The sequence below is a fragment of the Pristiophorus japonicus genome, chromosome 22 (assembly GCF_044704955.1).
Source record: "Pristiophorus japonicus isolate sPriJap1 chromosome 22, sPriJap1.hap1, whole genome shotgun sequence".
NCBI lineage: Eukaryota > Metazoa > Chordata > Chondrichthyes > Pristiophoridae > Pristiophorus > Pristiophorus japonicus.
In genome coordinates, this window is record NC_091998.1 from 9,763,962 (window position 1) to 9,779,327 (window position 15,366).

At 47.8% G+C, this 15,366-nt stretch overlaps 1 protein-coding gene across 1 annotated transcript in view; it reads right to left on the bottom strand.

The window, feature by feature from the left end:
• The window catches only part of LOC139234674 (PH and SEC7 domain-containing protein 1-like), a 162,681-nt gene that overhangs the window by 22,813 nt on the left and 124,502 nt on the right, over nt 1–15,366 (bottom strand). The window contains exon 11 of the mRNA XM_070865353.1: nt 11,664–11,707. Within this exon, the coding sequence (XP_070721454.1) occupies nt 11,664–11,707 (44 nt within the window). The remainder of the gene's footprint in view (nt 1–11,663; nt 11,708–15,366) is intronic.

A 15,366-nucleotide genomic window follows, 5' to 3' on the forward strand; every position in this document is an offset into this window, starting at 1 on the left:
TGAGAGAGCAGACGGGGCCTCGGTTTAACGTCTCACCCGAAAGACGGCACCTCCGACAATGCAACACTCCCTCAGCACTGCACTGGAGTGTCAGCCTAGATTGATGTGCTCAGGTCCCTGGAGTGGGACTTGAACCCACAACCTTCAGTTTAGCACAGTGGCACCAGGGACTTGAGTTATGCGGAGAGACTGGGCAAGCCGGGATTGTTCTCCTTTGAGCATCGAAGGTTCCGAGGAGATTGAATAGGGGTGTACAAAATTGCGGAGAGAGTAAATCGGGAGAAACTGCATTCACTGGCAGGAGGGTCGGTAACCAGAGGACACAGATTTAAGGTAATTTGCAAAAGACCCAGAGGGGAGATGAGGAGAATTTTTTTTTGAACGCAGCGGGTTGTTACAACCTTGACTGCACTGGAAGCAGATTCAATAGTAACTTTCGAAAGGTCATTGGATAAATACCTAAAGGGGGTAAATTGGCAGGGCTATGGGGAAAGACCAGGGCGAGTGCAGCTAATTGGATCGCTCTACCAAAGAACCGGCACAGGCATGATGGGCCGAATGGCCTCCATCTGTGCTACATCATCCGATGAAGCATGTTTTCCTACGTCAGTACAGAACGCAATCTGAAATGCCATCGATACTTCCTTCAGGAGCCAAGGCCAACATAATCAGTTGACTAATTTATCGATCACTAAGCAGTGGGTACTAATGACATTCGTTTCGCCAATACTTATTATTCGGCAATAAATTATTTTTCTGCGTTAATATTCTCCGCTCAGCAGCTGCTAATCACAGTCCACAGCTTGCAGCTCCCAGTCACCGTGGCAACACAGGCTTCAGAATGTCCGAGCAGGCCAGGCTCGCGGAGGTTGGTGTCTTTGTTAAAATTCCAGAGGTTAAAACCACAGGACGGAGCCGTGAAAAGGAATGAGATCATTGCGCATGACACCGCTGCACTAGATGACTGAATGGCTGAAATAAGGTGGGAAGGCTTTAAGGACATAAGAACATAAGAAATAGGAGCAGGAGTAGGCCATATGGCCCTTCGAGCCTGCTCCACCATTTAATACGATCTTGGCTGATCCCATCATGGACTCAGGTCCACTATACTGCCCGCTCCCCATAACCCCTTATTCCCTTATCGGTTAAGAAACTGTCTATCTCTGTCTTAAATTTATTCAATGTCCCAGCTTCCACAACTCTCTGAGGCAGAAAATTCCACAGATTTACAACCCTCTGAGAGAAGAAATTCCTGCTCATCGCAGTTTTAAATGGGCGGAAATGGGCGGCCCTTTATTCTAAGATTATGTCCCCTAGTTCTAGTCTCCCCTATCAGTGGAAACATCCTCTCTGCATCCACCATGTCAAGCCCCATCATAATCTTATACGTTGCGATAAGATAATCTCTCATTCTTCTGAATTCCAATGAATAGAGGCCCAACCTCCTCAACCTTTCCTCATAAGTGAACCCCCTCATCCCTGGAATCGACCTAGTGAACCTTCTCTGAACTGCCTCCAAAGCAAGTATATCCTTTCGTAAATATGGAAACCAAAACTGCACGCAGTATTCCAGGTGTGGCCTCACCAATACCCTGTATAACTGTAACAAGACTTCTCTGTGTTTTTGCTCCATCCCCTTTGCAATAAAGGCCAAGATTCCATTGGCCTTCCTGATCACTTGCTGTACCTGCATACTATCTTTTCATGTTTCATGCACAAGTACCCCCAGGTCCCGCTGTACTGCGGCACTTTGCAATCTTTCTCCATTTAAATAATAACTTGCTCTTTGTTTTTTTTTCTGCCAAAGTGCATGCATGACCTCACACTTTCTAACATTATACTCCATCTGCCAAATTTTTGCCCACTCACTTAGCCTGTCTATGTCCTTTTGCAGATTTTTTGTGTCCTCCTCACACATTACTTTTCCTCCCATCTTTGTATCGTCAGCAGTTTTATGATGTGGAAAACAATAAGACAGCTGGGCGCCTGCTCCAGGGACACGGGAGACACAAGAGCAAGCCTTGAGTGGTTTACGAGCCTTAAAGAGCTTTTATTTTAAATATTTTGACAACCGTGCTCATCAAAGTGAGGGAAGCTACCGCTGGGAAATGGAACACGTACTCGGTGACAACACCAAGCACCAACAGGTCAGGTACAGTAAAAGTTAGATGCAAAAAACAGAAAGACTTGCATTTCTATAGCGCCTTTCACAACCTCAGGATGTCCCAAAGCATTTTACAGCCAATGAAATACTTTTTGAAGTGTAGTCACTGTTGTAATTTGGGAAATGTGGCAGCCAATTTGCGCACAGCAAGCTCCCACAAACAGACTCTCAGTTTTAAGTGATGTTGGTTGAGATATAAATACTGGCCAGGACACCGGGGAGAAACTTTACTACTCTTCTTCGAATAATTCCACAGGATCTTCTATGTCCAACTGAGAGAGCAGACAGTGCAGCACCCCCTCAGTGCTGTACTGGAGTGTGTACTAAATATTTCTGGAGTGGGATTTGAACCCACAACCTTCTGACTCAGAGGCAAGAGTGCTACCCACTGAGCCACAGTTGACACAAAATCATGTGACACAATGCCGAAGTTCAGGCTAGATTATGTGCTCAGGTCAAGGAGTGGGGTTTGGACCCAGAACCTTCTGACTCAAGATGGACATTACAGGGATTAGTGTGTATAATATGTTAGTCATCCAACCTCGCAACTCTCAGCTGGCATTGGAGTTTATGGGGAAGTAATCTATACATTACAGCAAAATTCTAAAGGAGCAAAGTGTGTTAAAAAGACAAGCCTGAAGGCTCTGTACCTCAATGCAAGGAGTATTCGTAATAAGGTGGACGAATTAACGGCGCAGGCAGCTATTAATGAATATGATATAACTGGGATTACAGAGACATGGCTCCAGGGTGACCGAGGCTGGGAACTCAACATCCAGGGGTATTCAACATGCAGGAAGGATAGACAGAAAGGAAAAGGAGGTCGGGTGGCATTGCTGGTTAAAGAGGAAATTAAGACAATAGTAAGGAAGGACATTAGCTTGGATAATGTGGAATCTGTATGGGTAGAGCTGCGGAATACCAAGGGGCAGAAAACATTAGTGGGAGTTGTGTACAGACCACCAAACAGTAGCAGTGAGGTTGGGGACAGCATCAAACAGGAAATTAGGGATGCGTGCAATAAAGGTACAGCAGTTATCATGGGCGACTTTAATCTACATATAGATTGGGCTAACCAAACTGGTAGCAATAAGGTGAAGGAGGATTTCCTGGAGTGTATTAGGGATGGTTTTCTGGACCAATATTTCGAGGAACCAACTAGAGGGCTGGCCATCGTAGACTGGATGATGTGTAATGAGAAGGGACTAATTAGCAATCTTGTGCGAGGCCACTTGGGGAGGTGTGACCATAATATGGTAGAATTCTTTATTAAGATGGAGAGTGACATAGTTAATTCAGAGACTAGGGTCCTGAACTTAAGGAAAGTTAACTTCGATGGTATGAGACGTGAATTGACTAGAATAGACTGGCAAATGATAATTAAAGGGTTGACGGTGGATAGGCAATGGCAAACATTTAAAGATCACATGGATGAACTTCAGCAATTGTACATCCCTGTCTGGAGTAAAAAACCTAAATTGGGAAGGTGGCTCAACCGTGGCTAACAAGGGAAATTTAAGGATAGTGTTAAATCCAAGGAAGAGGCATATAAATTGGCCAGAAAAAGCAGCAAACCTGAGGATTGGAAGAAATTTAGAATTCAGAAGAGGAGGACAAAGGGCTTAATTAGGAGGGGGAAAATAGAGTATGAGAGGAAGCTTGCTGGGAACATAAAAACTGACTGCAAAAGCTTCTATAGGTATGTGAAGAGAAAAAGATTAGTGAAGACAAACATAGATCCCTTGCAGTTAGAATCAGGTGGATTTATAATGAGGAACAAAGAAATGGCAGACCAACTGAACAAATACTTTGGTTCTGTCTTCACTAAGGAAGACACAAATAATCTTCCAGAAATACTAGGGGACCGAGGATCTAGCGAGAAGGAGGAACTGAAAGAAATCCTTATTAGTCAGGAAACTGTGTTAAGGAAATTGATGGGATTGAAGGCCGATAAATTCCCAGGGCCATAATCTACACCGCAGAGTACTTAAGGAAGTGGCCCTAGAAATAGTAGACGCATTGGTGATCATTTTCCAACAGTCTATCGACTCTGGATCAGTTCCTATGGACTGGAGGGTAGCTAATGTAACACCACTTTTTAAAAAAGGAGGGAGAGAGAAAACAGGGAATTATAGACCGGTTATCCTGACATCAGTAGTGGGGAAAATGTTGGAATCAATTATTGAAGATGAAATAGCAGCGATTTGGAAAGCAGTGACAGGATCGGTCCAAGTCAACATGGATTTATGAAAGGAAAATCATGCTTGACAAATCTTCTAGAATTTTTTGAGGATGTAACTAGTAGAGTGGACAAGGGAGAACCAGTGGATGTGGTGTATTTGGACTTTCAAAAGGCTTTTGACAAGGCCCAACACAAGAGATTGGTGTGCAAAATTAAAGCACATGATATTGGGGGTAATGTATTGACGTGGATAGAGAACTGGTTGGCAGACAGGAAGCAGAGAGTTGGGATAAACGGGTCCTTTTCAGAATGGCAGGCAGTGACTAGTGGAGTGCCGCAGGGCTCAGTGCTGGGACCCCAGCTCTTTACAATATACATTAATGATTTGGATGAAGGAATTGAGTGTAATATCTCCAAGTTTGCAGATGACACTAAGCTGGGTGGTGGTGTGAGTTGTGAGGAGAATGCTAAGAGGCTGCAGGGTGACTTGGTCAGATTAGGTGAGTGGGCAAATGCATGGCAGAATCAGTATAATGTGGGATAAATGTGAGGTTATCCACTTTGGTGGCAAAAACAAGGCGGCAGAATATTATCTGAATGGTGGCAGATTAGGAAAAGGGGAGGTGCAATGAGACCTGGGTGCCATGGTACATCAGTCATTGAAAGTTGGCATGCAGGTACAGCAGGCGGTGAAGAAGGCAAAAGACATGTTGGCTTTCATAGCTAGGGGATTTGAGTATAGGAGCAGGGAGGTCTTACTTCAGTTGTACAGGGCCTTAGTGAGGCCTCACCTGGAATATTATGTTCAGTTTTGGTCTCCTAATCTGAGGAAGGATGTTCTTGCGAGATGAGGAGAAATTTATTCACTCAGAGAGTTGTTAACCTGTGGAATTCTCTACCGCAAAGAGTTATTGATGCCAGTTCGTTATATATATTCATGAGGGAGTTAGATATGGACCTTACGGCTAAAGGGATCAAGGGGTATGGAGAGAAAGCAGGAAAGGGGTACTGAGGTGAATGATCAGCCATGATCTTATTGACTGGTGGTGCAGGCTCGACAGGCTGAATGCTCTGCTCCTGCACCTATTTTCTAGGTTTCTATGTTTCTAAATACTCCTGGGTAAGAAGGTGTGGGTGATCGGGAATGGTAGCATAGTGGTTATGTTACTGGACTAATGATCCAGAGACTTGAGTTCAAATCCCACCATGGCAGCTGATGAATATAAGTTCAGTTAATTAAATGAATTGGGGATTAAAAAGCTAGTTTTAGTAAAAGGTGACCTTGAAACTACTGAATTATCGTAAAACTCATCTGGTTCATTGATGTCCTTCATGGAAGAAATCTGTTGTCTTTACCCGGTCTGGCCTATATGTGACTCCAGACCCACAGCAATGTGGTTGTCTTTGAAATGGCCCAGCGGGACACTCAGTTGTGACAAAGTCAGCATACGGATTGCCGCGGTTCAATAAATGCTGGCCTTGCCAGCAACGTTCACATCTCGTGAATGAATAATAAAAAGACAGAAGGAAATATGGAGCCCTGGGATCACTGATCCACAGAACCTGAATCTACTCCTGGGATAAGGAGGTGGGTTTTAGCAGTACAAATGTAAGGAGCCAGTCCTGGGTGTTCGCTCTCTATGGGGCTCAGTATAAAAGTGTTTGTGCCAACAATCCAGATGTTTTTACAGGTGAGAAGTGGACCGCTATCACTCATTTGAAAATGGAGAAAAGTTGCGCACCAATATTAATCACCAATTAGCAGCCGCAACTGGGCGCCAAGAACATTGGTCAAGAGGAGACTGACTGCTACTGAAACAACACGGGTTGCCAATTACAAAGAAAAGAAAGACTTGCATTATATAGCACCTTTCATGACCACTGGACGTCTCAAATTGCCTTACAGCCAATGAAGTACTTTTGGAGTGTAGTCACTGTTGTAATGTGTGAAATGCGACAGCCAATTTGGTGAAATGTAACCGAGAATCAGAAATGAATCAGAATGGTGCCGCGCTATCGTTGGTGAAAAACCAAAGCTAGAAGCAGAGGCTTCTTACAGTAGCCTAGCTGCTCCCCTGTGGCACTGCTTATGGGTGATATTCAACGGCATTACCATCACCAAATCCTCCACCATCAACATCCTGGGGGCTCACCATTGATCAGAAACTTAACTGGACCAGCCAACTAAATACTGTGACTACAAGAGCAGGTCAGAGGCTGGGTATTCTGCAGCGAGTGACTCAACTCCTGACTCCCCAAAGCCTTTCCACCATCTACACGGCACAAGTCAGGAGTGTGATGGAATACTCTCCACTTGCCTGGATGAGTGCAGCTCCAGCAACACTCACAAAGCTCGACACCATCCAGGACAAAGCAGCCCGCTTGATTGGCCCCCCCATCTCCCACCTTAATCACCCACTCCCTCCACCACCGGCGCACCGTGGCTGCAGTGTGCACCATCTACAAGATGCACTGCAGCAACACGCCAAGGCTTCTTTGGCAGCACCTCCCAAACCCGCGACCTCTACCGCTTAGAAGGACAAGGGCAGCAGGTGAATGGGAACACCACCACCTCCACGTTCCCCTCCCAGTCACACACCATCCTGACTTTGAAATATATCGGCCGTTCCTTCAGCGTCGCTGGGTCACAATCCTGGAACTCCCTCCCCAACAGCACTGTGGGATCACCTTCACCATACGGACCGCAGCGGTTCAAGAAGGCGGCTCACCATCACCTTCTCAAGGGGCAATTAGGGATGGGCAATAAATGCCGGTCTTGCCGGCGACGCCCACATCCCAGGAATGAATAAAAACATTGAGGTCTGGTGCATAGTTGCGATGTTCAGCCCCTAAAATGGAGGCATAATTAACATGGCCTGCCCCTTTAAGGCAAGTACAATGTGGGGGGCCGGGGGGGGGGGGGGGGTGGGAATACATTTCCTCTGAGGCTAACTGCTGCAGGAAGCACCTACCCATCGGGAGGTACTTGGCTCCTGACTTTGCGGAGTGTGCTCCAGGGCAGAGAAACCGACAGAAAAATGGCTGGTTTTCTTTTTATCTTGTGCTTTTGACACTGCGAAGTGTGGCATCTGACAGAACAGCACTGGATGCGAGAGCGGAGATTGTCCCTCCCCTCCCCAGCCCCTGTTTGTTGCTGCGTCCAGTGTCAGATTGAACAGCAAATTGCTAACCTCGCTCTCACGGGTGTCTCGTTGGCAAGGTTACCAGTTGACAGTTTTTGCAGAATAATGGGCAAATCTCCCCGCTGGGTCAAAATCCCAGAAATCACAATTGGACTTTTCTTTTTAATCACAGCGAAATAAAATGGCCCTGCCCAGCAGCTTTAAGACGCAGTCAAGTGATTGATACACCTGCCATTAAACCTGCTCACGCAGCAGACGCCTGACTGGGCTGAGCTGCGCATCTCATTTGAAGGCTGACCGTGCTTCTACCCGTTCATATCAACGTCAGCTCCATCAATCGACAGCCAGCGGGCGAGCTCAAGCACCCGATCTCAGCAGCCGCTGAAACTCGCAGCTCACACAATATTGATGTCGGTGGCAAGAAAACGTCAGGCTCCTCGGCACCAAATTGGCCTTTTGCCAATGTGCTTCCCCCTCCCAGAGGGCAACGGCACAGACCCAGTGGTTTGATACACGTACAGTTACGTGCGCGCTTTGTATATCGACGCAAAAACAGCCGCAGTTCCCCCGCGCCCCCCCCCCACTCACACTTGCACTGAACTGCCCACACCTAACTGCTGAACAACAACATGTATTCATATAGCGCCTTTAACATAATAAATCGTCCCAAGGTGCTTCACAGGAGCACAAATCAGACACAACGTTAGACCGAGCCAAAGAAAAAAAAAGACTTGCATTTATATAGCGCCTTTCACAACCACCGGACATCTCAAAGCACTTTACAACCAATGAAGGACTTTTGGAGTGTAGTCACTGTTGTAATGTGGGAAACGCGGCAGTCATTTTGCGCACAGCAAGCTCCCACAAACGGCAATGTGATAACGACCAGATAATCTGTTTTTGTTATGTTGATTGAAGGATAAATATTGGTCAGGACACCACTGCTCTTTTTTGAAATAGTGCCATGGGATTTTTTTTTTACATCCACTTGAGAGAGCAGATGGGGCCTTGGTTTAGCATCTCATCCGAAAGACAGCACCCTCCAACAGTGCAGCACTCCCTCAGCATTGCACTGGGAGCGTCAGTCTGGATTTTTGTGCTCAAGTCTCTGGGGTGGGGTATGAACCCACAACCTTCTGACCCAGAGGTGAGAGTGCTACCCACTGAGCCACGGCTGACACCAGTTACCAGAGGATACAGAGTTAAGGTGATTGACAAAAGAAGGAGACATTAGAACATAGGTGCACATTTTCTGACCATCACACCTCAAATATCTGTCACAATTCAAACGGCCCCTCACTGCCTTATGCAGAATGTTTGAGTCAGATTTGGGGGAAAGATGGACAGTGAAACAAAGATGCACATCTTGGAATGTTCAAGCTTTGCAACAGCACAAAGTACTGGAGCCACAAATTCTGCAGCCTCTTAATAGACCCGTGCACGGACTCACACAATGTTTAATGTTACTTACACTTTAGCAGCAGGCTAATACAGGAAGAGAATGCTGAGGAGATTCACTAGAATGGTTCCAGGAATGTGGGACTTTAGTTCTCCTTAGAGCAAGAGAAGGTTCAGAGGAGATTTGATGGAGGAGTTCAAAATCATGAAAGGTTTTGATAGAGTAGATAAGGAGAGACAACTTCCAGTGGCAGAAGGGTCGGTAACCAGGGGACACAGATTTAAGGTGATTAGCGTAAGAACCAGAGGCCACATGAGGAAACATTTTTTTTTACACGGCGAGTTGCGATCTTGAACGTGCTGCCTGATAGGGTGATAGTAACTTGCAAAAGAATTGGATAAACACTCGAAGGAAAACAAATACAGGGCTATGGGGAATGAGCAGGACTAGATGGATTGTTCTACCAAAGAGCCGGAACAGGCATGATGGGCCGAATGGCCTCCTTCTGTGCTGCATCGTTCTATGATTCTGTGATGCAATGTTCCTAAGACACCGCAATCCTCCGACTCACCGTGAGCAATTCCATGGGAGATACACTATCTACAAATCAAACAGATTACACAAGCATGTTCAGAGCTCAAGTCATCATCATAGGCAGTCCCTCAAAATCGAGGAAGACTTGCTTCTACTCTAAAAGTGAGTACAGTCCAATGCGGGAATTACAGTCTCTGACACAGGTGGGACAGACAGTGGTTGACGGAAAGGGTGGGTGGGGGAGTCTGGTTTGCTGCACGCTCCTTCCGCTGCCTGTGCTTGGTTTCTGCATGCTCTCGGCGACGAGACTCGAGGTGCTCAGCACCCTCCCGGATGCACTTCCTCCACTCAGGGCGGTCTTGGGCCAGGGATTCCCAGGTGTCGGTGGGGATGCTGCACTTTATCAAGGAGGCTTTGAGGGCGTCCTTGAAACATTTCCTCTGCCCACCTGGGAATCGCTTGCCGTGAAGGAGTTCCAAGTAGAGCGCTTGCTTTGGGACCTGCCCTCCTGTATGGCTCAGAGACTCGGACCATATAGAGAGCTCAAGTGGAAGGCAGTAAGTTCAGTTATTTAGGACATGACTTTAGAGCCACCTCTTCATCTCCCACCTGTACCAATTTGCAAGACAGTAATCCGTCTAATTAGTGTGTGATTGCTAATTTACTACCATCATTTAAACCCATCAGATCCAGCAGCAATCACGAGGGCAGGGAGACCCAGTGCAATTAGCAAGAAGCAAAACCCATCGCTCCCGATAAGCTCTGCAGGCTGGTAGAAAGCAGCCAATGGGGAATGATCACGAATTCAGCACAAGTGTTTCTGCCAGTTACAGTCCAGTGTACTGACAGTGAAGGCCGGAGGAACCAAGTTATACTGGCAGGAGTCCAGGAGGCTGTCCGATTTCTGCCGGCCTGGGGCAGGGTAGTAGCAGGTCCTGAGCTTATGGTCCACAGAGCTCTGGAGCCTAGATTTTTCTCCCTATCAGCACGTTATTTCAGAGGTTGGGAGAGATTGTCCTGGAGAGTGTGTCAGTATTTGCAACTCAACCCCACCACTGCTCCAGGATAAGGACACTCCCCCTGCACCAGGACAGGAACACTCCCCCTGCACCAGGACACTCCCCCTGCACCAGGATAGGGACACTCCCCCTGCACCAGGACACACCCCCTGCACCAAGATACTCCCCCTGCACCAGGACACTCCCCCTGCACCAGGACAGGAACACTCCCCCTGCACCAGGATAGGAACACTCCCCCTGCACCAGGACAGGAACACTCCCCCTGCACCAGGACACTCCCCCTGCACCAGGACACTCCCCCTGCACCAGGACAGGAACACTCCCCCTGCACCAGGGCAGGAATACTCCCCCTGCACCAGGGCAGGAACACTCCCCCTGCGACAGGACAGGAACACTCCCCCTGCGACAGGACAGGAACACTCCCCCTGCGACAGGACAGGAACACACCCCCTGCACCAGGACACTCCCCCTGCACCAGGACGCTCCCCCTGCACCAGGACAGGAACACTCCCCCTGCACCAGGACAGGAACACTCCCCCTGCACCAGGACACTCCCCCTGCACCAGGACAGGAACACTCCCCCTGCACCAGGACAGGAACACTCCCCCTGCACCAGGACAGGGACACTCCCCCTGCACCAGGACAGGGACACTCCCCCTGCACCAGGACAGGAACACTCCCCCTGCACCAGGACACTCCCCCTGCACCAGGAACACTCCCCCTGCACCAGGAACACTCCCCCTGCACCAGGACAGGAACACTCCCCCTGCACCAGGACAGGAACACTCCCCCTGCACCAGGACACTCCCCCTGCACCAGGACGCTCCCCCTGCACCAGGACAGGAACACTCCCCCTGCACCAGGACACTCCCCCTGCACCAGGACAGGAACACTCCCCCTGCACCAGGACAGGAACACTCCCCCTGCACCAGGACAGGGACACTCCCCCTGCACCAGGACAGGGACACTCCCCCTGCACCAGGACAGGAACACTCCCCCTGCACCAGGACACTCCCCCTGCACCAGGAACACTCCCCCTGCACCAGGACAGGAACACTCCCCCTGCACCAGGACAGGAACACTCCCCCTGTACAAGAATAGATACAGAAATTGAAGTGAGATTTACAATATCATCTGATTATTCCTGATTGTGAATTACAGAAAAATTAACCATTTTGTGAAATAACGTGGCAAGTACTCAAGACAGGGGCTCCATACTCACATTGTCCACTGTAACTTTTCATTTTTTATGGAGCTGTACAAAACCTGCAGAAAGACAAAGATGGAGAGAGAAAGGAATAAGAGTCACGATAAATATAGAGGATCCTGCAAGATTAGAATTTTATACAGCTTTATTGTGCCAGCTTGGTGTCCTGGCCAATAGTTATCCCTCAATCAACACAACTAAAACAGATTGTCTGGGTCATTATCACATTGCTGTTTGTGGGAGCTTGCTGTGCGCAAACTGGCTGCCGCGTTTCCCACATTACAACAGCGACCACGCTTCAAAAAGTACGTCATTGGCTGTAAAGCGCTTTGTGATGTCCTGGGGCCGTGATAGCCGCTATATAAATGCAAGTCTTTCTTTCTTCTCTCTTGCTCTCACGCCAGAGTCGGAAGGTTGCGGGTTGAAGCTTCACTCCAGGAGTTGAGCAACCCAGACTGGCGCTTCAGTGCAGTACCGAGGGAGGGCCGTGTTGTCTGAGGCGCTGCCCGTCAGATGAGATGTTAAACTGGAGATCCTGTCTGCTTGATAACCGAATGCTAATGTTACATTTGGAGATGGTAGGGTTGGTGTACTGGAAGGATAAGGTCAAAGAACAACAACAACCTGTGTCTTTCTAGCGCCTTTAACGTAATGAAACATCCCAAGGCAATTCACAGGAGTATTATAAGACAAAAATTTGACACCAAACCATGTAAGGAGAAATGACGGCTGATGACCAAAAGCTTGGTCAAAGAGGGAGGTTTTAAGGAGCGTCTTAAAAGGGCGAAAGAAGGCTCAACAATTCAGCTTCCACATGCCTTTGGGGTCGTGATAGGCGCTATAGAAATGAAAGCCTGCCTTTCTTCTCTCTTTCTCTCATGCCAGAGTCAGAAGGTTGCGGGTTGAAGCTTCAGGGGGAGAGGTTTAGGTAGGGAATTCCAGAGCTAGGGGCACGGCCACCAATGGTTGAGCGACTATAGTCAGGGATGCTGGAGAGGGCAGAATTAGAGGAGCGCAGATATCTCGGGGTGGGGGGTTGCTGGGCTGGAGAATGTTACAGAGATAGGGAAGGGAGAGGTCATAGAGGGATTTGAAAACAAGGATGGGAATTTTGAAATCGAGGCGTTGCTTAACCGGGTGCCAATGTAGGTCAGCGAGCACAGGGGTGAGCGGGACTTGGTGCGAGTTAGAACACAGGCTGCTGAGTTTATGTTAAGGACTGAAGGACTTTCTTCATCCAATCATTCTTGCTAACAGCATGCACAGCAGAAGCAATGTCTTAGTATTGTCGTAACGTTTGCATGGAAACATTTAACTAAGCCTTTAATAAATGTTTGTTTTTACAGAAATGAACCAGGATAAGATTGTACCATTTGTAGATCTCTGCTTATAAAGCTGGTGAACTTATCGCTCTATCCAAAGGAGAATGTCCCTTTGAAAGATTTTACAAGTGCTTTCGACACACTGCTCCAGCAGATTCTATACTTGTTTCCTTCACAACCTCATTCTATTGGTTTTCTGCATTACCATTAGTTCCTGCATCAATGGCACTTCTGATGGAGCAAAATATCACCGAATCTTACACAGGATTCTGGGCCATTTTTCACTCCCGACTGTTACAGAAAGCACACAGGAAACTCGCTGACAAACTGAGACTGAGATGAGGACGAATCACTTCACTCAGAGGGTTGTGAATCTTTGGAATTCTCTGCCTAAAAGTATGTGGATGCTGAATCATTGAGTACCTTCAAAGGCTGAGATCAATATTAAGGGAATCAAGGGATATAGAGATCGGGCGGGAAAGTGGAGTTGAGGTCAGCCGTGATCTTATTGAACCTATAAGAACATAAGAAATAGGAGCAGCAGTCGGCCATTCAGCACCTCGAGCCTGCTCCGCCATTCAATAATATCATTGCTGATCTGATCATGAACTCAGCTCCACTTCCCTGCCCGCTCCCCATAACCTTTGACTCCCTCATCGTTCAAAAATCTGTCTATCTCTGCCTTAAATATATTCAATGACCCATCCTCCACAGCTCTCTGGGGCAGAGAATTCCACAGATTTACGATCCTCTGAGAGAAGAAATTCCTCCTCATTTCCGTTTTAAATGGGCGACCCCCTTATTCTGAAACTATGCCCCCTAGTTCTAGAGTCCCTCACGAGTGGGAACATCTTCTCTGCATCTACCTTATCGAGCCCCCTCAGTTTCTTATACTGAGCCCCCTCAGCATTCCCGTCTCAGCCCCGTGGCTTGCTATAAATAATCTTTATGTTCGTCAGGGGTTCAGTCTAAAATTAGTTCCTACAGGGCCTTCCTGCAGATTCCTGAACACCTCAGAAATATACTTCATTTTATAAGTTCATGCTCCAGTGACATGAGTGAAGGAGATCATCATAGAACATGCCAATGAGCCACCATTATGGCATATAGCCTATGTCTCCACAAGATCCTCCAAATCGTTAGCGTCCTCGATCAAGCCAACATCCCCAGCATCGAAGCACTGACCACACTCGACCAGCTCCGTTGGGCAGGCCACATTGTCCGCATGCCCAACACAAGACTCCCAGAGCAAGCGCTCTACTCGGAACTCCTTCTCAGCAAGCGAGCCCCAGGTGGGCAGAGGAAATGTTTCAAGGACACCCTCAAAGCCTTCTTGATAAAAATGCAACATCCCCACCGACACCTGGGAGTCCCAGGCCAAAGACCGCCCTAAGTGGAGGAAGAGCATCCGGGAGAGCGCTGAGCACCTCGAGTCTCGTCGCCGAGAGCATACAGAAACCAAGCGCAGACAGCGGAAAGAGCGTGTGGCACACCAGACTCCCCACCCACCCTTTCCTTCAACCACTGTCTGTCCCACCTGTGACAGAGACTGTAATTCCCGTATTGGACTGTACAGTCACCTGAGAACTCACGTTTAGAGTGGAAACAAGTCTTCCTTGATTTCGAGGTACATATCATCAGCATAGGCAGTTCCTCGGAATCGAGGAAGACTCGCTTCCACTCTTAAAATGAGTCCTTAGGTGACTGAACAGTCCAATACGGGAATTACAGTCTCTGTCACAGGTGGGACAGATAGTCGTTGAGGGAAAGGGTGGGTGGGACTGGTTTGCTTCACGCTCTTTCTGCTGCCTGCATTTGATTTCTGCATGCTCTCGGCAATGAGACTCAAGGTGCTCATGATACATGATATGTAGTTACTTACTGACCACCAGGGGGCAGTCTGTTTTGGGTTTCTTGAACTAGGGTCCCACCGAGGACCGGGTGACACAGTGGATTAGCACTGTCCCCTTTCACCTCTGGCCTTTCACCTCCAGGGCTGGGATTGGAATTCAGCCCCGACTGCTGACATAACAGTCTTCAGTCTTTGTAAGGATTCTTAGTTGGGCACTCTTAATCTAGTTGGGTGTGGGTCACAGTAAAAAAGCTCTCAAAATGTGGCACAAACAAACACCAAATTGCCTGCTGTGCAATGTACCAAGTTTCACTCTGTGGCGGAGATTAATAATTTAGTTGGCTAGAATACAAGGGGGTAGAAGTTATGCTGCAGCTGTACAAAGCACTGGTTAGACCACACCTGGAGCACTGTGAGCAGTTCTGGGCTCCACACCTTAGGAAGGATATATTGGTCTTGGAGTGAGTGCAGCGTAGGTTTACTAGAATTATACTCGGATTCAAGGGTTAATTTACGAGGAGCGACGACACAAATTAAGAACATA